Below are 23,460 nucleotides of genomic sequence, written 5' to 3' on the forward strand. Positions count from 1 at the left end.
GATCCAGGTTTTACCACCCCAGCCCGATATGCTGATAAAATTTAGGGAGTCTTGTTTTCAGATTAGCTTTGTTAAAATCCCCAGCTACAATGAATGCAGCCTCCGGATAAATGGTTTCCAGTTTGCAAAGAGTTAAATAAAGTTCGTTCAGAGCCATCGATGTGTCTGCTTGGGGGATATATACGGCTGTGATTATAATCGAAGAGAATTCTCTTGGAAGATAATGCGGTCTACATTTGATTGTGAGGAATTCTAAATCAGGTGAACAGAAGGATTTGAGTTCCTGTATGTTTCCTTCATCACACCATGTCTTGTTAGTCATGAGGCATACGCCCGCCGCTCTTCTTACCAGAAAGATGTTTGTTTCTGTCGGCGCGATGCGTGGAGAAACCCGTTGGCTGCACCGCATCGGATAGCGTCTTCCCAGTAAGCCATGTTTCCGTGAAGCAGAGAACATTGCAGTCTCTGATGTCCCTCTGGAATGCTACCCTTGCTCGGATTTCATCAACCTTGTTGTCAAGAGACTGGACATTGGCAAGAAGAATGCTCGGGAGTGGTGCGTGATGTGCCCTTGTCCGGAGTCTGACCAGAAGACCGCACGTTTCCCTCTTTTTTCGTTTTCTTGGGTCGCTGCAATCCATTCCGTTGTCCTGTTTGTAAGCAGAACACAGGATCCGCGTCGCGGAAAACATATTCTTGGTCGTACTGATGGTGAGTTACGCTGATCTTATATTCAGTAGTTCTTCTCGACTGTATGTAATGAAACCTAAGATGACCTGGGGTACTAATGTAAGAAATAACACGTAAAAACAAAAACTGCATAGTTTCCTGAGAGGAGGTGCCATCTCTGTCGGCCATCTCGGCCATCTCTGCAGGCAGCAGCTCTTTGAATGTGTTCAATAGAAAAGAGTAGAAAAGAAGCTCACCTGAGAGGAGTTCAGGCAGCAGCTCTTTGTGTTCAATAGAATAGAGTAGAATATAAGCTCACCTGAGAGGAGTACAGGCAGCAGCTCTTTGTGTTCAATAGAATAGAGTACAATAGAAGCTCACCTGAGATGAGTACAGGGAGCAGCTCTTTGAATGTGTTCAATAGAAAATAAGCTCACCTGTGATGAGTACAGGGAGCAGCTATTTGACTGTGTTCAATAGAAGAGTAGAATATAAGCTCACCTGAGATGAGTACAGGCAGCAGCTCTTTGAATGTGTTCAATAGAAGAGTAGAATAGAAGCTCACCTGAGATGAGTACAGGCAGCAGCTCTTTGAATGTGTTCAATAGAAGAGTAGAATAGAAGCTCACCTGAGATGAGTACAGGCAGCAGCTCTTTGAATGTGTTCAGCGGAAGAGTAGAATAGAGGCTCACCTGATATGAGTACAGGCAGCAGCTCTTTGAATGTGTTCAGCGGAAGAGTAGAATAGAGGCTCACCTGAGATGAGTACAGGCAGCAGCTCTTTGACTGTGTTCATGGAGTTGACCAGCATCACACGGTGTTCCTGGTGGGTCAGCTCCTGCTGTCGCTCGTCAATCATCTTTGCCATCTTTGTCATCCCTGGACAGGAACAACAACAAAGGATCGGTTATATAACGTGTTTCTCTCGCGTAATTTCCACTTCCTGTCAACATGCCATCCATGCAGAGAACTTCAAGTCAACATCAGGTCATCATGTCAGGAGCATAGGGTGTTGAGGTGGGATTGATGCAGGATCAGCTTGTGTTTTTCCCTCTACCTGTTTGTCTGTATACATTTTAAAATGCAAAATACAATTTAAAAAGTAATGTCAAACATTTATGGATAAAGCATATATTATTGTTATTATGCATTATATCATCTCAGTAGCCAGGTATTGGTAACTAAAGTATGTGGTTTTGACATGTGGTTGTAACACCTATGCACATGTAACTATGAAGGGACTGACCTGGACCCAGGTTCTTTGTGTATGTGATCAGGTCCTCCATAGATTCCACCACCTCTGCTACGGTTAGGTACTCCAGGATACCTTTGCAGACGCGAATGATTTTACGAACCTGCAATTGATCAGAACAACACGAAACAGGATCAATAATCTACATTGTCTTGGTAACCCAGTTTGGTGTGGAAATTAGATTTGGAAATCTGATTTGAAGTCAGATTCAACTTTTTAGACTAGTGTTTCAAGCGAGACCTTTCATTCTTGGACTCTAAACTCCATCTTCATTGACTAAAGACTTCTTATTGTGATGTGTGAATCACAGCTGAAGGTGATTCTTTCAGAGTGATTATGCTAACGTCATATTACATAAACGCTATCTTGGAATTAAATGTCCAAGACAGATTTCCCCTCAGGACAATAAAGTAAACCCTAATTATTTGTTGGTACAGTATTTTGTCTAGCTATTTAGACTGGATATTAATGCTGTGCTACTGACATTCCTGTCTCTTTGTCCTGCTCATTCAGCTCCAGACCAGCTGTCTGTGTGTGTGTGTGTGTGTGTGTGTGGTTACTGTACAGCTCTACTCATCTAGTCCCAGTGCTGGTTTATGAACAACTTACCTGGCTCAGTCCCAAAATGCACCCCATTCTATGTCTCTACACTGTATTGTGCTACTGTCCCTGAGTCCAGCCGCATGAACAGATAAAACAGCTTGTCTGTGCTGACTGCCGAGTCGCCCTGGCCGCTGCTACCGCCTGATGAGAGCTGATGGCTGGTGATTTTAACCCCCGGGGGGAGAGGATGGATGGGGTTGGATGGATGGTACGGCTACCTGGTTTAAGACACTAGCTCTAGCCTTCTGAGCTGTGCTGAGCTGTGCTGTGTTGTAATAACACACATTCGTCCCGGAATACATTTTGAGCATGGCCAAGGATGGGCGGCAGGTTATGCCTGTGTGTAATTAATGGGGTTTAGAAGAAGTTCAGTTTCAGGGTGAGATTAAACTGCTCCCAGAACCTATGGTGCTGTACTTGACGGTACCTCAGCCTCGTCGAAGGTCAGCAGCAGGTCCGATGTGCCAGAGAGGATGCCCCGGGAGCCGTCGATGAGGTAATCTCGAGCGGGGACGGAGTAAGGGTCTGCTTTCAACATAGATGCTGCCTGCACCAGCTTGGTGCATGCAGTCTCCACCCTGAGAGAGAGAAAGAGGAACAGTGGAAAACAATATCACTTAACAATAATGTAACATAGATCATTTAGGGTCTCCAAAAGCCACTAGGGCACCAGGGCAGTAGGGCCAATCTCCTGTTGTTAAAAGTGATCATGGATAGAAGTGTCTATACATAGCAGCAGTGTGTCTAGGTGGAACTACTGACTTGACGACAAAGGAAAACAAAACGCTCTTTCATGTTTTAAACACAACTACTTTCTCATGTTCTAAATCAGTATACCGCCTCCAGTCATATATTGCAAGGCAAGCAGATGAAGTCCATTGTCAATATGAAGAGCTTCTATTAGTCTCACAATATATCTCACACTATAGCATCCCTGAGCAGGTTTCATGAAAATGGCACCGGGTGTGTACTGCTGCTGCAGAGGAGATGCAGTATATTTAAGAAACCTTTTAGTTAGCGAAACACAGGCAGGCTCGATATCATAGCCCAAGCCTCATATGTGCCGTATATCATCGAACCTCCAACCCCACAGTACGATGCACAGAAACAGGCAACAAGCCAAAGACAGACATGTTCCAATTCCCACAGAATCCCGACTTCGTACTAAAGCCTGCGGGCCAAACACTCTTCTCCTATGTTTAATAGGGAACTGGGAACTAGCATTATTCGTCCCCCCCACAGTGCTGGAAGGCAAGGCACTGTGTTTGCAGGAAGGGCCAGACTAGAGAAGTTCAGTTTGAGTTTCCATTATAGCTGAGGCAGAATTGCCGCTGGTCTCTTAAAGCCTGTGGTAACTGGTAATGTATGTGCATATTAAAACAGGAAGAGTGCTGGGAAGTGACACTTGCATGCTGGCGGTGTCTGTGTGTAGTTTGTAGTGTAGGCAACGCCATGGCCATGTGTTCGATTCCCACTGGGGTCACATATAAAATGTATGCACTCAACTGTAAGTCACTTTAGATCAAAGCATATATTATGTATTATTAATGCATTGACACTGAACAAAAATTTCAACGCAACATGCATCAATTTCAACAGATTTACTGAGTTACAGTTCATATAAGGAAATCAGTAAATTGATTAGGTCCTAATCTATGGATTTCACAGGACTGGGCATAGGCCCACCCACTTGGGAGACAAGCCCACCCACTAGGAGCCAGGCCCAGCCAATTGCAATGAGTTTTTCACCACAAAAGGGCTTTATTACAGACATAAATACTCCTCAGTTTCATCAGCTGTCAGGGTGGCTGGTCTCAGACAATCCTGAAGGTGAAGAAGCCGGATGTGGAGGTCCTGGGCTGGCGTGGTTAAACATGATCTGCATTTGTGAGGTCGGTTGGACGTACTGCCGGCTTATGGTAGAGAAATTAACATTCAATTCTCTGGCAACAGCTCTCGTGGACATTCCTGCAGTCAGCATGCCAATTGCACGCTCCCTTAAAACATGGCATTGTGTTGTGTGACAAAAGCACATTTAAGAGCAGCCTTTTATTGTCCGCAGCACAAGGGGAATCTGTGTAATGATCATGCTGTTTAATCAGTTCCTTGATATTCCACACCTGTCAGGTGGATGGATTATCTTGGCAAAGGAAAAAATGCTTGAAATTTGTGCACAAAATTTGAGAGAAATAAGCTTTTTGTGTGTATGGAACATTTCTGTGATCTTTTATTTCAGCTCATGAATGATGGGACCAACACTTTACATGTTGTGTTTATATTTTTACAGTATAATATTATGTATGTTACGTTAGTGCAGCCAGCACTGTCCTTCAGCAGCCAACCCCATGCTATGCTACATTACTGGACCAGACCAGGATCAATGCACACGCTAATTATAGTGAAGGAGATATATATAGTTAAGGAGACACATTCCAGCATTTGTATCTGATGGATGAAGACATGGTGACGATGAGACTTCAAGGTGCCAAATGGGTTCAGGGCGCCTCCGTGACCTCTATGACCTACGCCTGCCAATTGCTTTTCATACGTGAACTTGTTGGGCGTCCCGTGACCCCACCGTGACCCAGTCAGCCCCTATTGTATTACTGAGTTATAGACGGAGGTGACGGGGGCGAGGGTGTAAAGGCTAAGAAGGGATCGCCGAGTCACAGCAAAGCAGCTGGGCTATAGATTATTGCTAGATCGAGTGGAGTAGGAAGAGATCTCAGGAGGAGGAAAGATTCATATCCTTCTTGATTAATTTATTCAGGGAGTGACTTATCGTTAGATTACTGTTTAAAATGATTAAAAGGTAATATAGGCTTTGGTCGAGGTTGTGCCAGAGCAGCTGTCCAGGAAGGAAGACCATATAGAAACACAACTAACAGTGTTCCTTCCTGCTTCACTAGAGTCCCTCCATGGGAAAATAGTAGCCTATGAGGCAGCCAGCAACTCACTAGCAGTAGCAGGCAGCACCCCAGCACAGTGTTTATAATACACCATGGAAGCACAGGACTGACTTACTGAGGCGCCACTACCAGCCCCCTAACCCTAAGGGCCCTGGTCAAAGGTGCACTATATAGGGAGTAGGGTGCCATTTGGGACACAATCTAAGACAGTATTTATAATAGACCAGGGAGGGCAGGGCTGTGACTCTGAGGCACTTAACATGCCATCTCTGACCTTTGCGTGCTGGCCTGGTTGCAAGCAGCCATTACTGTCTGCAGCAGATAGCAGAGAGGGAGAGAACAGGACAAAGAGAGAGTACAGAAGTTCATACTCATCATCGTTAACTAATGACTAAATTGGATAGATTGGTAAATAATAAATAAGGTGAAAAAGTTTGAGGGCTGAGAATCGAGGAGAGTTGTTCTTTGTGTACTTACTTGATGAAAGCTGGAGGCATATCTCTCTTCATTATCTGGTCCTCCGTAGTCTGGACAGTGTCTTTCCCCACCTAGAACAGAAACACAGGGAGAGCACATTACCACATGCTGTAGTTTCCTGGACACTCCTATAGACTAAGTAATCACTTTTATATTAGTTAATAATGGAGTGTCTTCATTGAGCATCTGGGTCCGATAAACCCAGAACCTTTGATCTTCCTTGTTGTCTTTAATCATGTATTGTCACATCTTGTTAGTCAACGATGATATAAACAATTGTCTCAACAAGCAGGTCACTGGAGGAGAGCCAGGGCAACACACACACACAAAGTAATGTGTAAAACAGCTGAATGCCTCTTCTCTCTCACACATGGCTACTATGACTCATTTCTCCCAGTATGACCTCACACAAGGAATGATCAAAACCATTCATAGAAGACAGAGGAAAATCTATTTGTCAATTACAGAGAGGAGTAGTTTCTTATTGCATATGTTCAAACCGACGGACAGGGAGGGAATGCCTCCGTGTCAGTTATTGTCTATTAGTCTCTCCCCGACCCGATAGACAACTGAGCCCTGAGCTTCGAGCTCGCTCTGCAAGCGAGGCTGTCTGATTCCGTCTCTCACTTCAACTTGATACTACGACCACAACTTCATCAGCTACACTGGTGTATCTAAAAGTAAGGAATTTTGGGAACTTTGATACAAAGGGAAATTATAATGAAGCTGCATAATAAACTTAACAAAATGATGTTCTACAATTTGTAGTATGTTCATGAGTATTTCCTGACCACGTCAATAGCCTATGGGGCTACAACTAGTAGGGTTGTTTCAGGCCAGGTCACAAAGTCCACACAAAAAAATCCTGAACCTGGTTATTAGGAATGGGACATTAGTGGTGAGGTGGTGAGACTCTACTCTTCACTGCTCCACCAGTTCATCACAGTCAGTGGCCATTCTTTCCAGGAAGCTGACGTCATGGAGTCTGCATGGGGCAGAGCCAGAAGCACATTAATGTCTTCTCATTGGTCCAGTGGGACTGTGGAAGTAGAGCGTCCAACACCACCGCTCGTCAATTAAACACAAAGGTTGATGCCAGGCTAAAAGTGGAGGGAGGCTGAGAGAGAATGGGCCCCAGGACTCTTCCAGGTCATGTCATAAAGTTACAAACAAAAAACTCCTGACCCTAGTAGTTATTAGGAATGTGAGGTGAAAGCTCAAGGATGCTTCAACAGTAACCAGCTCAGCTCGAGACCGTGAGCAGCACAGCCATTCCAGAAAGCTGATGTACTATAGTGTGGTCGAGTTGGACCGAAGCACATTGGTTTCATCGGTCAATTGGAAGTAAGTTACTGAACAGGACTCTCTCCTGCCCTTTAGTTCAAATCCACTCAGTTGGTTTGTGTGTCCTACATCTAAAAAGGACTCTCCCCTGTTCCCCTAACCTTTAGTTGAACGGCCCTGTAACTATCCTGGGACACTGGATAGTTGTTTTTATGCTAGCTGCCACCTCACAGAGAGAGCTGAGCAGTTACTTTAGTTTTAGCCTGGCAGCAATCTTTGTTTAATTTATAAATGCTCAGTGGACAAAAGTTACAGTACCAGTATAGGGCTGCGCCAAATATTGCAATTTGATCAAATCAAATCTTATTGGCCACATACAAATGGTTAGCAGATGTTAATTAATGCAAATGTAGCGAAATGCTTGTGCTTCTAGTTCCGACTGTGCAGTAATATCTAACGAGTTATCTAACAAATTCAAAATGACTACCTTATACACAGTAAAGAGATGAGGGATAGGTAAGTATAGATATATGGATGAGCGATGGCCGTGCGGCATAGGCAAGATGCAGTAGGTGGTATAGAATACAGTATATACAAATATGAGATGAGTAATGTAGGATATGTAGACATTATTAAAGTGGCAGTATTTAAAGTAAGTAAGTAAGATACCTTTATTACATCAATTTATTAAAGTGGCCAGAGATTTGAGTCTGTGTGTTGCCAGCAGCCACTCTATGTCAGTGATGGCTGTTTAACAGTCTGATGGCCTTTAGATAGAAGCTGTTTTTTTCAGTCTCCCGGTCCCTGCTTTGATGCACCCGTACTGATCTCGCCTTCTGGATGGAAACGGGGTGAACAGTCAGTGGCTTGGGTGGTTGTTGTCCTTGATGATCTTTTTGGCCTTCCTGTGACATCGGTGCTGTAGGTGTCCTGGAAGGCAGGTAGTTTGCCCCCAGTATTGCGTTATGCTGAAGGATAAGGGTGTCCAGACCCCAATGGAATCTTTCAGAGTGCTAAACCCTGACACATGGCCAGAAGACCAGGCCAGCCTTCTCACCTTTGGCGATGATGGTGTGGCAGACCTGATGAGGCATTCAAGGAGCCTCTAGAGAATATTGTCTGTGAGTATAACATAACTGATATTGCAGGCGAAAGCCTAAGAAAAATCCAATCAGGAAGTGACTCATGTTTTGAAACCGTTGTCTTCCTATGTACCCCTATTGGCCACTGAAAGGGATATCAACCAGATTCCTTTTCTACGTATTCCCTAAGGTGTCTACAGCATTGTGACATAGTTTCACGCCTTTATGTTGAAGAATGAGCGTAAACGACTACATTGCGCAAGTGGCCAGGTGAGTGCTCTCAGAGTGATTCTTGCGTAAAAAACAGAGGGAGTCATTTTTCCTCTCTCTCCTACTGAAAAGCCAATTGTCCCGGTTGATATATTATCGAATAGATATTTGAAAAACACCTTGAGGATTGATTATAAAAAACATTTGCCATGTTTCTGTCGATATTATGGATCTAATTTTGAGGTTTTTTCCGACGTTGTCAATTTCCGGTGGATTTCTCAACAAAACGTGGACAAGAAACGGATGTATTTCGGCTATAAAAATAATCTTTATGGAACAAAAGGAACATTTGCTGTCTAACTAGGAGTCTCGTGAGTGAAAACATCCGAAGCTCATCAAAGGTAAACGATTTAATTTGATTGCATTTCTGATTTTCGTGACCAAGCTTCCTGCTGCTAGCTGGACATAATGCTATGCTAGGCTATCGATAAACTAACACAAACGCTTGTCTTGCTTTGGCTGTAAAGCATAATTTCAAAATCTAAGATGACAGGGTGATTAACAAAAGGCTAAGCTGTGTTTCACTAAGACGGTCTTACAGTAGCAACACTCTAAGGTAGCACCATAGTGTAGCCGGAGGACAGCTAGCTTCCATCCTCCTCTGGGTACATTGACTTCAATACTAAGCCTAGGAGGGAATAGGCAACATACCCGTTTCCTGAACCACAACACACACAGACCTTCAGGTCTGAGGTAGGCTACTCTTTGAATATAACTTTTCTAAAGTGCAAAAAGAGCAGTGGTGGTTATGTAATGGTTGGAAATTCTTCATTTCAAGAGAGGGGTTCTGCCCGCACACTGCAAAATAAATGATATTCAGACTAAGTCATTCGACTGACCCAGACGGTCATTGTGGCAGTATGATGTCACACCAAACAACCTGATGTCAAGCAGGCCTACTAGCTAGCCAGGGCCCTATTTCCAACTGCCAATAGAACAGAACAGACCAGTGCAGTGATGTGAGGACTAAACCCTTGCATTGTGAATGAGCTAGATAAAGTGGCCGGGCCGAGGGAACAGACAAGGCCTTGTTGACATGCACTCACAGAGAAGACAGAGAGAAGAAATGCCACTCTCAAAGCCTGGAGGACTGAGGCAGTGACACAGAGAGAAAGACACAGCCTGGTTTTCAGAGGGGGCGCTAGCGCCAGATGCTAGGCTGGTTCTTTATATGGTAACATTCTATTAGGCCTAAGTAAGTGTCCTCATTGACATCTAGAAGAATCGCTCGCTCTGAACGTGTTATAGAAGGAACGTATTTGCCATTAACTGTGTAATAGCAAAAGGATGTAGTATCCAAACATGTTCCTAATCACAGGAAGCATGTGTGACACGTGAAGCGAAGAAGCAAAGAGATTCATTTTCTGTAACAATCTGCAGAGGCTTTAGCACTAACAGCTCCTCATTAGGGCGACCATGAGGTAGTCAGGTGAAGGTGATCCGTTTGGCTTTTCCTTTCTTTACTAAAATATGCCTCTTAAATAGGAAAGCAAAGTTAAGTAAAGTTAAGAAATAACTGAAACGTTTTGTTGGCAACTTCACATTAGGGCAAATACTAAATCGAGAAATAGAGAAACAATGCGACCATGGACCAAGTACTGTAGCTGGCGATTCGACTGAAGTGAGTTTAGAGACACTACTAACAGAAATTTGCACTGGCAATGAGAAACTGTCTAAGCGGATTAAGAAAATATCCGATGATGTAAAGAAAATAAAGAAATCAAGGTGGGAATCCCTGATATGACTGAACTAGGCAAAAAAGGAGGCCGAAATTGTCTTAACCCTGGAGAAAAACGCGCAAGAAAATCGCCAGAAAACCATGGCTAAACAAAAATACATAATTACAGGCTTACTAAAGATTAAACGGGACGGAGGACTTCAGTCGTTGTTCAAATCTTCATTTCGTAGGTTTCCCCGAATGCTGTGGAACAACTGGAATGGAAGAATTACTGGAAAAGGTAATACTATAACTACTGGGCCAGGAGAACTTCACAAGGGCTCCCACAATCGAACGAGCACATCAAACAAGCGGACCGTGAGGGGCCACGAGCAGCAAACCAAGGGGCATCATCGCAAAGTTCCTTAGCTATAGGGACAAAAATAAAGTTCTAAGACTGGCCATCAATGCCCCCCAAAAAAGGAGTCGGACCTTTGATGTATGAGGGCCATCGGATCTAGCTACATCAACACTGACATGAGCAGAAATCTCCACATGAAACAGAGAGAACCCCGCACAACTACGGGTTAAATGGAAGGAAAGAGACATAACACTAAAATCAGCAAAAGAAGCTACCCGATTCCTGGATAACCTGGACAAGGAAAACAGTGGAAATGGCATTGGATGAACTGTATAGACTTACAGGACAGCCTTCCAACCGACGATGTACGACAGATGGGGCATGGGCCTATTAAACCGTTTAGGCTACTGAATTTAGGTGAACGATGGACTATTACAGTACACCCCACCACATCAAAATAAACAAAAGAGGAAGGTATGTGCTGTTAATGGCTTCTCCTGGGGCGGCAGTTAGCCCTGCGATTAAGAGCATTGGGCCATTAACCGACAGTTTCCCCGAACCGACTAGGTGAAAAATCTGTCTGTGCCCTTGAGCAAGGCACCTAACCCTAATCACTCCTGTATAAGCTTCTTTGGATAAGAGCGTCTGCTAAATGACTAAAATGTTAAAATCACACGCCTATTGAAAAGACAATTACAGCACCACTTAGGTGATCTGTCCAAATGAATAACACTTTAATGACTATTGCCCATGCAGCCTAAATGACAACTCATTAATTGGCAGGCTATAGCCATGATCTGTTTTGTTTAAGAAACGAACTGACAAGGGAAGCTTGCTATGATCTGGACAATTATTTTTGAATGCTCCCCAGCCGACAGGCTATAAAGGCCTGAGTAAACGGGAAGAATTTAAATGTCCCACGTGAAAAAAAGACTGGGAGAGATCAAATGTTTTACAGCCTAAGACGCTGAAATTGTAAACACACTGCACTTTTATTTCTGTTGCTGGCTCTATTTAATTTTGCCCAATTAAGGCATGATATAAGGGAAATTGATATATGAATTAAAAATGTGTTACCACTTTGGGCAACACGATAGGGGGGTGGGTGCACATGACCAAAATAATGTTTACACACCCGCTCGTCGAAAATCTCATTCCAAAATCATGGGCATTAATATGGAGCTGGTCCCCTCTTTTTATTTTTTTATTTCACATTTATTTAACTTCTTAAGGTATAGGGGGCAGCATTTTCACTTTTGGATAAATAGCATGCCCAATTTCAACTTCCTGCTACTCATGCCAAGAATATAAGATATGCATATTATTAGTAGATTTGGATAGAAAACACTCTGAAGTTTCTAAAACTGTTTGAATCATGTCTGTGAGTATAACATAACTTATGTAGCAGGCAAAAACCCTGAGGACTAACCATTCAGATTTTTTTTTTTAGGTCTCATTGGGAAACGATATTTCTTAAGAACTTGTTTTCAGTTCCTACCGCTTACACTGGATGTCACCAGTCTTTGGAATTTGGTTGAGGTTATTCATTTGTGCAATGAAGTACGGCCATCTAGGAACTGCGTAACACTGTTGAGAGTTGCGCAAGACTTCAAAAGTAGCTTGGTTTTTGTCTTCCTGTATTGAACACAAATAGACCCGTCTTCAATTTGATCGATTATTAACGTTTAAAAATACCTAAAGTTGTATTACAAAAGTAGTTTGAAATGTTTTGGCAAAGTTTACAGGCAACTTTTGAAATATTTTGTAGTGACGTTGCGCAATTTGGAAGCTGTTCTTTTCTGGATCAAACGCGCCAAATAAATTGACATTTTGGATATATATGGACGGAATTAATCGAACAAAAGGTCCAATTGTGATGTTTATGGGACATATTGGAGTGCCAACAGAAGAAGCTCGTCAACGGTAAGGCATGTTTTATATTTTATTTCCGCGTTTTGTGTAGCGCCTGCAGGGTTGAAATATGCTACCCTCTTTGTTTACTGTTGGATTTAGTATCTTACATGTGTGATTTAATGAAAGTTTGATTTTTATATCATTTTATTTGAATTTTCCCTGGCTTTTGGCCAAGTGGGACGCAAGCGTCCCCTATAACCATAAGAAGTTAACCAGGTAGGCTAGTTGAGAACATGTTCTTATTTACAACTGCGACCTAGCCAAGATAAAGAAAAGCAGTTCGACACATACAACAACACAGAGTTACACATGGAATAAACAAACATACAATCAATAATACAGTAGAAAAAGTTGATATACAGTGTGTGCAAATATGGTAAGATAAGAGAGGTAAGGCTATAAATAGGCCATGATGGCAAAGTAATTACAATATACCAATTAAAGTATACCTAATATACCAATTAGGTTGCAGTTGCAAATGAGAACTTGTTCTCAACTAGCCTACCTGGTTAAATAAAGGTGAAATAAAATAAATAAATAAAAGAGTGATAGATAGATGTGCAGAAGATGAATGTATGGGGATGAGGTAGTTTAATGGCCTATTAACAGATGGGCTATGTGCAGTGATCTGTGAGCTGCTCTGACAGCTGGTGCTTAAAGCTAGTGAGGGAGATATGAGTCTCCAGCTTCAGTGATTTTTGCGGTTCGTTCCAGCCATTGGCAGCAGAGAACTGGAAGGATAGGCGGCCAAAGGAGGAATTGGCTTTGGGGGTGACCAGTGAGATATGGGTGGGTGCTACGGGTGGGTGCTTCTATGGTGTCCAGTGAGCTGAGATAAGGCGGAGCTTTACCTAGCAAAGACTTGTAGATGACCTGGAGCCAGTGGGTTTGGCGACGAGTACGAAGCGAGGGCCAGCCAACGAGAGCGTACAGGTCGCAATGGTGGGTAGTGTATGGGGCTTTGGTGACAAAAACGGATGGCACTGTGATAGACTGCATCCAATTTGTTGAGTAGAGTGTTGGAGGCTATTTTGTAGATGACATCGCCAAAGTCGAGGATCAGTTTTACGAGGTATGGTCAGTTTTACGAGGGTATGTTTGGCAGCATGAGTGAAGGATGCTTTGTTGCGAAATAGGACGCCGATTCTAGATTTAATTTTGGATTGGAGATGGCTTAATGTGAGTCTGGAAGGAGAGTTTACAGTCTAGCCAGACGCCTAGGTATTTGTAGTTGTCCACATATTCTAAGTCAGTAGTGATGCTGGATGTGCGGGCAGGTGCGGGCAGTGATCGTTTGAAGATCATGGTATTAGTTTCACTTGCATTTAAGAGTTGGAGGCCACAGAAGGAGAGTTGTATGGCATTGAAGCTCATCTGGAGGTTAGTTATCACAGTGTCCAAAGGGCCGGAAGTATACAGAAAGCCGTGGCCAGGCCGTTGAATACGCTTGCACAGTAATGTCTCTTATCGATGGCGGTTATGATATCGTTTAGGACCTTGAGCGGGGCTGAGGTGCACCCATGACCAGCTCTGAAACCAGATTGCATACCGGAGAAGGTATGGTGGGATTCGAAATGGTCGGTAATCTGTTTGTTAACTTGGCTTTCGAAGACCTTAGAAAGGCAGGGTAGGATAGATATAGGTCAATCAATCAATCAATCAAATTTTATTTGTCACATACACATGGTTAGCAGATGTTAATGCGAGTGTAGCGAAATGCTTGTGCTTCTAGTTCCGACAATGCAGTGATAACCAACAAGTAATCTAACTAACAATTCTAAAACTACTGTCTTATACACAGTGTAAGGGGATAAAGAATATGTACATAAGGATATATGAGTGAGTGATGGTACAGAGCAGCATACAGTAGATGGTATCGAGTACAGTATATACATATGAGATGAGTATGTAGACAAAGTAAACAAAGTGGCATAGTTAAAGTGGCTAGTGATACATGTATTACATAAGGATGCAGTCGATGATGTAGAGTACAGTCTATACGTATGCATATGAGATGAATAATGTAGGGTAAGTAACATTATATAAGGTAGCATTGTTTAAAGTGGCTAGTGATATATTTACATCATTTCCCATCAATTCCCATTATTAAAGTGGCTGGAGTTGGGTCAGTGTCAATGACAGTGTGTTGGCAGCAGCCACTCAATGGTGGCTGTTTAACAGTCTGATAGCCTTGAGATAGAAGCTGTTTTTCAGTCTCTCAGTCCCAGCTTTGATGCACCTGTACTGACCTCGCCTTCTGGATGATAGCGGGGTGAACAGGCAGTGGTTCGGGTGGTTGATGTCCTTGATGATCTTTATGGCCTTCCTGTAACATCGGGTGGTGTAGGTGTCCTGGAGGGCAGGTAGTTTGCCCCGGTGATGCGTTGTGCAGACCTCACTACCCTCTGGAGAGCCTTACGGTTGAGGGCGGAGCAGTTGCCGTACCAGGCGGTGATACAGCCCGCCAGGATGCTCTCGATTGTGCATCTGTAGAAGTTTGTGAGTGCTTTTGGTGACAAGCCGAATTTCTTCAGCCTCCTGAGGTTGAAGAGGCGCTGCTGCGCCTTCTTCACGATGCTGTCAGTGTGAGTGGACCAATTCAGTTTGTCTGTGATGTGTATGCCGAGGAACTTAAAACTTGCTACCCTCTCCACTACTGTTCCATCGATGTGGATAGGGGTGTTCCCTCTGCTGTTTCCTGAAGTCCACAATCATCTCCTTAGTTTTGTTGACGTTGAGTGTGAGGTTATTTTCCTGACACCACACTCCGAGGGCCCTCACCTCCTCCCTGTAGGCCGTCTCGTCGTTGTTGGTAATCAAGCCTACCACTGTTGTGTCGTCCGCAAACTTGATGATTGAGTTGGAGGCGTGCGTGGCCACGCAGTCGTGGGTGAACAGGGAGTACAGGAGAGGGCTCAGAACGCACCCTTGTGGGACCCCGTGTTGAGGATCAGCGGGGAGGAGATGTTGTTGCCTACCCTCAGCACCTGGGGGCGGCCCGTCAGGAAGTCCAGTACCCAGTTGCACAGGCGGGTCGAGACCCAGGGTCTCGAGCTTGATGACGAGCTTGGAGGGTACTATGGTGTTGAATGCCGAGCTGTAGTCGATGAACAGCATTCTCACATAGGTATTCCTCTTGTCCAGGTGGGTTAGGGCAGTGTGCAGTGTGGTTGAGATTGCATCGTCTGTGGACCTATTTGGGCGGTAAGCAAATTGGAGTGGGTCTAGGGTGTCAGGTAGGGTGGAGGTGATATGGTCCTTGACTAGTCTCTCAAAGCACTTCATGATGACGGAAGTGAGTGCTACGGGCGGTAGTCGTTTAGCTCAGTTACCTTAGCTTTCTTGGGAACAGGAACAATGGTGGCCCTCTTGAAGCATGTGGGAACAGCAGACTGGTATAGGGATTGATTGAATATGTCCGTAAACACACCGGCCAGCTGGTCTGCGCATGCTCTGAGGGCGCGGCTGGGGATGCCGTCTGGGCCTGCAGCCTTGCGAGGGTTAACACGTTTAAATGTCTTACTCACCTCGGCTGCAGTGAAGGAGAGACCGCATGTTTTCGTTGCAGGCCGTGTCAGTGGCACTGTATTGTCCTCAAAGCGGGCAAAAAGTTATTTAGTCTGCCTGGGAGCAAGACATCCTGGTCCGTGACTGGGCTGGGTTTCTTCTTGTAGTCCGTGATTGACTGTAGACCCTGCCACATGCCTCTTGTGTCTGAGCCATTGAATTGAGATTCCACTTTGTCTCTGTACTGACGCTTAGCTTGTTTAATAGCCTTGCGGAGGGAATAGCTGCATTGTTTATATTCGGACATGTTACCAGACACCTTGCCCTGATTAAAAGCAGTGGTTCGCGCTTTCAGTTTCACGCGAATGCTGCCATCAATCCACGGTTTCTGGTTTGGGAATGTTTTTATCGTTGCTATGGGAACGACATCTTCGACGCACGTTCTAATGAACTCGCACACCGAATCAGCGTATTCGTCAATATTTTCATCTGACGCAATACGAAACATGTCCCAGTCCACGTGATGGAAGCAGTCTTGGAGTGTGGAGTCAGCTTGGTCTGACCAGCGTTGGACAGACCTCAGCGTGGGAGCCTCTTGTTTAAGTTTCTGCCTGTAGGCAGGGATCAACAAAATGGAGTCGTGGTCAGCTTTTCCGAAAGGGGGCGGGGCAGGGCCTTATATGCGTCATGAAGTTAGAGTAACAATGATCCAAGGTTTTACCACCCCTGGTTGCGCAATCGATATGCTGATAAAATTTAGGGAGTCTTGTTTTCAGATTAGCTTTGTTAAAATCCCCAGCTACAATGAATGCAGCCTCCGGATAAATGGTTTCCAGTTTGCAAAGAGTTAAATAAAGTTCGTTCAGAGCCATCGATGTGTCTGCTTGGGGGATATATACGGCTGTGATTATAATCGAAGAGAATTCTCTTGGAAGATAATGCGGTCTACATTTGATTGTGAGGAATTCTAAATCAGGTGAACAGAAGGATTTGAGTTCCTGTATGTTTCCTTCATCACACCATGTCTCGTTAGTCATGAGGCATACGCCCCCGCCGCTCTTCTTACCAGAAAGATGTTTGTTTCTGTCGGCGCGATGCGTGGAGAAACCCGTTGGCTGCACCGCATCGGATAGCGTCTTCCCAGTAAGCCATGTTTCCGTGAAGCAGAGAACATTGCAGTCTCTGATGTCCCTCTGGAATGCTACCCTTGCTCGGATTTCATCAACCTTGTTGTCAAGAGACTGGACATTGGCAAGAAGAATGCTGGGGAGTGGTGCGCGATGTGCCCTTGTCCGGAGTCTGACCAGAAGACCGCTACGTTTCCCTCTTTTTCGGAGTCGTTTTCTTGGGTCGCTGCATGCGATCCATTCCGTTGTCCTGTTTGTAAGGCAGAACACAGGATCCGCATCGCGGAAAACATATTCTTGGTCGTACTGATGGTGAGTTGACGCTGATCTTATATTCAGTAGTTCTTCTCGACTGTATGTAATGAAACCTAAGATGACCTGGGGTACTAATGTAAGAAATAACACGTAAAAAAACAAAAAACTGCATAGTTTCCTAGGAACGCGATGCGAGGCGGCCATCTCTGTCGGCGCCGGAAGTTAGCAGTTTGGGTCTAGAGTATCTCCCCCTTTTGAAGAGGGGGATAATTGCGGCAGCTTTCCGATCTTTGGGAATCTCAGACGGTATGAAAGAGAAGTTGAACAGGATAGTAATAAGGGTTCCAAAAATTTTGGCAGATAATTTTAGAAAGAGAGGGTCCAGATTGTCTAGCACGGCTGATTTGTAGAGGTCTAGATTATGCAGCTATTACGTATGTCCCCATTATCAGTAAAACATTAAAAAAAAACTATTTCTTTCACTTACTTGCTGTGCTGTTTCGTTGTTCAGTTGTTTCATTCTCAACCAGGATTTCATCGTACATGTCAAGCAGTGAAGTATCAGCTCTGTCTGTCCGTGACCTCTCTTCTTCGGTGCACAGTGTCACTGTGTCCATTTCCATTTTGTCCAGCTGTGTATGTAACATTTCACGTACACCCTGTTTCTTGTCTGTTCAATTACATGACAGAGGGTATCACGTCTGCTGCAGGCGCAGTTGATGAGCTCATTTTCTCGAGTCTGTTTTGTTCGATTGGAGATAGCTAGTGTGGCCATGTTTCCACGTTTCAAATGTGTTCTCTAATGCCATTGAAATGGCATCAGCGGTATGACAACGAGCACATTCATGTGCATGACTTTCCTCAGTACGAAATCCTTGACAACCCACTGTGCTGTCAGACTCAGCATGCTTATGGAGCTGGTCCAAATGTCAGTTGTGAAGCTAATAGCAGTGACGCTATTACTGTGTAACTCGGGTAGAGCAAAATCCGAAAAATAGCTCACTTGGTAGTGTGTACTGGCACTCGACCAGTCGGTGTAAGCCAACATAACCCACGACAGAGAACGGTTGATTGTCACGGCAATGAATTCTATTATCTTGCCGTTAATGTTCTTACTCTTTAAAATGACTGGTCGACTTGTTGACTGCTCGATCAACACAGCAGACATTGTGGGCTAGCTTAGGAATGCTTTGTTACACGTGTAGCGCTAAATTTAACACGGCGTTATGTACAGTTGAAGTCGGAAGTTTACATACACCTTAGACAAATTTATTAAAACTCTGTTTTTCACAATTCCTGACATTTAATCCTAGTATAAATTCCCTGTCTTAGGTCAGTTAGGATCACCACTTTATTTTAAGAATGTGAAATGTCAGAATAATAGTAGAGAGAATTATTTATTTCAGCTTTAAATTCTTTCATCACATGGGGCGGCAGGGTAGCCTAGTGGTTAGAGCGTTGGACTAAGGTTGCAAGTTCGAATCCCCGAGCTGACAAGGTACAAATCTGTCGTTCTGCCCCTGAACCCACTGTTCCTAGGCCGTCATTGAAAATAAGAATTTGTTCTTAACTGACTTGCCTAGTAAAATAAAGGTAAAATTAAAGAATCCTAGTCGGTCAGAAGTTTACATACACTCAATTAGTATTTGGTAGCATTGCCTTTAAATGGTTTAACTTGGTTAAAATGTTTCGGGTAGCCTTCCACAAGCTTCCTACAATAAGTTGGATGAATTTTGGCCCATTCCTCCTGACAGAGCTGTCCTTGCTCGCACACGCTTTTTCAGTTCTGCCCACAAATATTCTTTTGGATTGAGGTCAGGGCTTTGTGATGGCCACTCCAATACCTTGACTTTGTTGTCCTTAAGCCATTTTGCCACAACTTTGGAAATATGATTGGGGTCATTGTCCATTTGGAAGACCCATTTGCGACTAAGCTTTAACTTTCTGACTGATTGATGTCTTGAGATGTTGCTTCAATATATCCACATCATTTTCTTCCCTCATGATACCATCTATTTTGTGAAGTGCACCAGTCCCTCCTGCAGCAAAGCACCCCCACAACATGATGCTGCCACCCATGTGCTTCACGGTTGGGATGGTGTTCTTCGGCTTGCAAGCATCCCCCTTTTTCCTCCAAACATAATGATGGTCATTATGGCCAAACAGTTCTGTTTTTGTTACATCAGACCAGAGGACATTTCTCCAAAAAGTACGATCTTTGTCCCCATGTGCAATTGCAAACCGTAGTCTGGCTTTTTTATGGTGGTTTTGGAGCTGTGGCTTCTTCCTTGCTGAGCGGCGTAACAGGTTATGTCGATATTGGACTCATTTTACTCTGGATATAGATACTTTTGTACCTGTTTCCTCGAGCATCTTCACAAGGTCCTTGTTCTGGGATTGATTTGCACTTTTTGCACCAAAGTACGTTCATCTCTAGGCGACAGAACGCGTCTCCTTCCTGAGCGGTATGAAGGCTGTGTGTTCGCATGGTGTTTATACTTGCGTACTGTTGTTTGTACAGATGAACATAGTACCTTCAGGTGTTTGGAAATTGCTCCCAAGAATGAACCAGACCTGTGGAGGTCTTTGCTGAGTAATTTTGATTTTCCCATGATGTCAAGCAAAGAGGCACTGAGTTTGAAGGTAGGCCTTGAAATACATCCACATGTGCCCCTCCAATTGACTAAAATGATGTCAATTAGCCTATCAGAAGCTTCTAAAGCTGTGACATCATTTTCTGGAATTTTCCAAGCTGTTTAAAGGCACAGTCAAGTTAGCGTATGTAAATGTATGCCCACTGGAATTGTGAAATACAGTGAAATAATCTGTCTGTAAACAATTGTTGGAAAAATGACTTATTTAACCAGGTAGGCTAGTTGAGAACAAGTTCTCATTGACAACTGCGACCTGGCCAAGATAAAGCAACGCAGTGTGAACAGACAACAACACAGAGTTACACATGGAATAACATGGAATGAACAATATGCAAGCCAATAACACAATAAACAAGTCAATGACACAGTAGAAAAAAAGAAAGTCTATAAACAGTGTGTGCAAAAGGAATGAGGAGGTAGGCAATAAATAGGCCATAGTAGCGAAGAATTACAATTTAGCAGATTAACACAGGAGTGATAAATGAGCAGATGATGATGAGCAAGTAGAGATACCGGTGTGCAAAAGAGCAGAAAAGTAAATAAAAACAGTATGGAGATGAGGTAGGTAGATTGGGTGGGCTATTTACAGATGGATTATGTACGGTTGTGTCATGCACAAAGTAAATGCCCAACCGACTTGCCAAAACTATAGTTAACAAGACATTTGTGGAGTGGTTGAAAAACAAGTTTTAATGACTCCAATGTAAACTTCCGACTTCAACTTTATAGTGAGGGAAAAAAGTATTTGATCCCCTGCTGATTTTGGACGTTTGCCCACTGACAAAGAAATGATCAGGCTATAATTGTAATGGTAGGTTTATTTGAACAGTAAGAGACAGAATAACAACAACAAAATCCAGAAAAACGCATGTCAAAAATGTTATAAATTGATTTGCATTTTAATGAGGGAAATAAGTATTTGACCCCTCTGCAAAACATGACATAGTACTTGGTGGAAAAACCCTTGTTGGCAATCACAGAGGTCAGACGTTTCTTGTAGTTGGCCACCAGGTTTGCACACATGGATTTTGTCCCACTCCTCTTTGCAGATCTTCTCCAAGTCACTAAGGGTTTGAGGCTGACGTTTGGCAACTCGAACCTTCAGCTCCCTCCACAGATTTTTTATGGGATTAAGTTCTGGAGACTGGCTAGGCCACTCCAGGATCTTAATGTGCTTCTTCTTGAGCCACTCCTTTGTGGCCTTGGCCGTGTGTTTTGGCTCATTGTCATGTTGGGATACCCATCCACGACCCATTTTCAATGCACTGGCTGAGGGAAGGAGGTTCTCACCCAAGATTTGACGGTACATGGCCCCGTCCATCGTCCCTTTGATGCGGTAAAGTTGTCCTGTCCCCTTAGCAGAAAAACACCCCCAAAGCATAATGTCTCCACCTCCATGTTTGACGGTGGGGATGGTGTTCTTGGGGTCATAGGCAGCATGCCTCCTCCTCCAAACACGGTGAGTTGAGTTGATTCCAAAGAGCTCCATTTTGGTCTCATCTGACTACAACACTTTCACCCAGTTGTCCTCTGAATCATTCAGATGTTCATTGGCAAACGTTAGGCGGGCATGTATATGTGCTTTCTTGAGCAGGAGGACCTTGCGGGTGCTGCAGGATTTCAGTCCTTCAAGGCGTAGTATGTTACCAATTGTTTTCTTGGTGACTATGGTCCCAGCTGCCTTGAGATCGTCGACAAGATCCTCCCGTGTAGTTCTGGGCTGATTCCTCACCGTTCTCATCATCATTGCAACTCCACGAGGTGAGATCTTGCATGGAGCCCCAGGCCGAGGGAGATTGACAGTTATTTTGTGTTTCTTCCATTTGTTTCTTCCAACTGTTATCACCTTCTCACCAAGCTGCTTGGCGATGGTCTTGTAGCCCATTCCAGCCGTGTGTAGGTCTACAATCTTGTCCCTGACATCCTTGGAGACCTCTTTGGTCTTGGCCATGGTGGAGAGTTTGGAATGTGATTGATTGATTGCTTCTGTGGACAGGTGTCTGTTATACATGTAACAAACTGAGATTAGGAGCACTCCCTTTAAGAGTGTGCTCCTAATCTCAGTTTGTTACCTGCATAAAAGACACCTGGTAACCAGAAATCTTTCTGATTGAGAGAGAGTCAAATACTTATTTCCCTCATTAAAATGCAAATCAATTTCTAACATTTTTGACATGCGTTTTTCTGGATGTTTTTTGTTGTTATTCTGTCTCTCACTGTTCAAATAAACCTACCATTAAAATTACAGACAGATCATTTCTTTGTCAGTGGGCAAATGTACAAAACCAGTAGGGGATGAAATACTTTCCCCCCTCACTGTAGATACACACGTCAGCTCTGACATTGGTGTTAAACTAGACATCGGGCCGATGTCGATGTTGGTATTTTTAGCTAATATCGGCCGATTCTGATATGCTTACCGATATATTGTGCATCCCTACTCCAATCACCCAGAAAAGACTACTGTCCTTGATGTTATCCTTACAAATAATCCTGATAGTTATCCGTATTGTGTTTTCTATGACTTTAGTGATCATTGTTTTACAGCCTGTGTTCATAACGGCTGCTCAGTGAAACAACTGTTTCAGTATGATATGTTGGATGAAGCAATAAGGACAGACACCAATGTCAAGATCAATAGCCTTGTTCATGCATTGTACAAATCCCTACACGCGGAGTCCGGGGAACAGTCCGGCTAGTCGATTACCTGTCAACTAGACTCCGTAACAACAACCTGTCCTGACTTGTCATAGACGCTTGCAAAAAAACTTTAATGAGCAAGCGTTCCTTCATTATCTGGCCTCTGTAAATTGGTATAGAATCAGCTTGATCCCCCTCTGTTGAAGACGCTTGGACCTTCTTTTTCAAATATTTTTACAAATAAATAAAGAAAGAAAATGGGAATTAAAAAACAGGTTCAGACCTTGGTTCGACCGTGATCTGGCAGAGTTACTCCACTTCAAGAATTCCATTTGGCAAATCGCTTGGCACACGCACACTCAGGCTGACTGGCTCTTGTTCAGGCAAATTAGAAATAAGTGCACTCAGGCTATCCGGAAGACCAAAGTTAGTTACTTTAATTTTTTAAGGCTAGGGGGCAGTATTCGGAAGTTTGGATGACTGAGGTGCCCAAAGTAAACTGCCTGTTAGTCAGGCCCAGAAGCTAGCATATGCATATGCATACTAGTATTGGATAGAAAACACTCAAAAGTTTCTGAAACTGTTACAATAATGTCTGCGAGTATAACAGAACTGATTTGTCAGGCGAAACCCCAAGGACAATCCATCCAGGATTTCTTTTGAGGTCATTGGACTTTAATGTTTTTCTATGGGAAAATCTAATAATTAGGACCCAGATTGCAGTTCATATGGCTTCCACAAGATGTCAACAGTCTTTAGAAATTGTTTCACGCTTGTTTTTTGAAAAATGAAGAAGTA

At 43.7% G+C, this 23,460-nt stretch overlaps 1 protein-coding gene across 1 annotated transcript in view; it reads right to left on the bottom strand.

Moving 5' to 3' along the window:
• Nucleotides 1-23,460, bottom strand: part of LOC115112964 (vinculin) — a 79,655-nt gene that overhangs the window by 40,964 nt on the left and 15,231 nt on the right. Inside the window, 4 exon segments of the mRNA XM_029640080.2 lie at nt 1,427-1,549; nt 1,917-2,025; nt 2,953-3,103; nt 5,912-5,982. Coding sequence (XP_029495940.2) covers nt 1,427-1,549; nt 1,917-2,025; nt 2,953-3,103; nt 5,912-5,982 — 454 coding nt within the window.

This window comes from Oncorhynchus nerka, linkage group LG28, assembly GCF_034236695.1.
Source record: "Oncorhynchus nerka isolate Pitt River linkage group LG28, Oner_Uvic_2.0, whole genome shotgun sequence".
Classification (NCBI taxonomy): Eukaryota; Metazoa; Chordata; class Actinopteri; order Salmoniformes; family Salmonidae; genus Oncorhynchus; species Oncorhynchus nerka.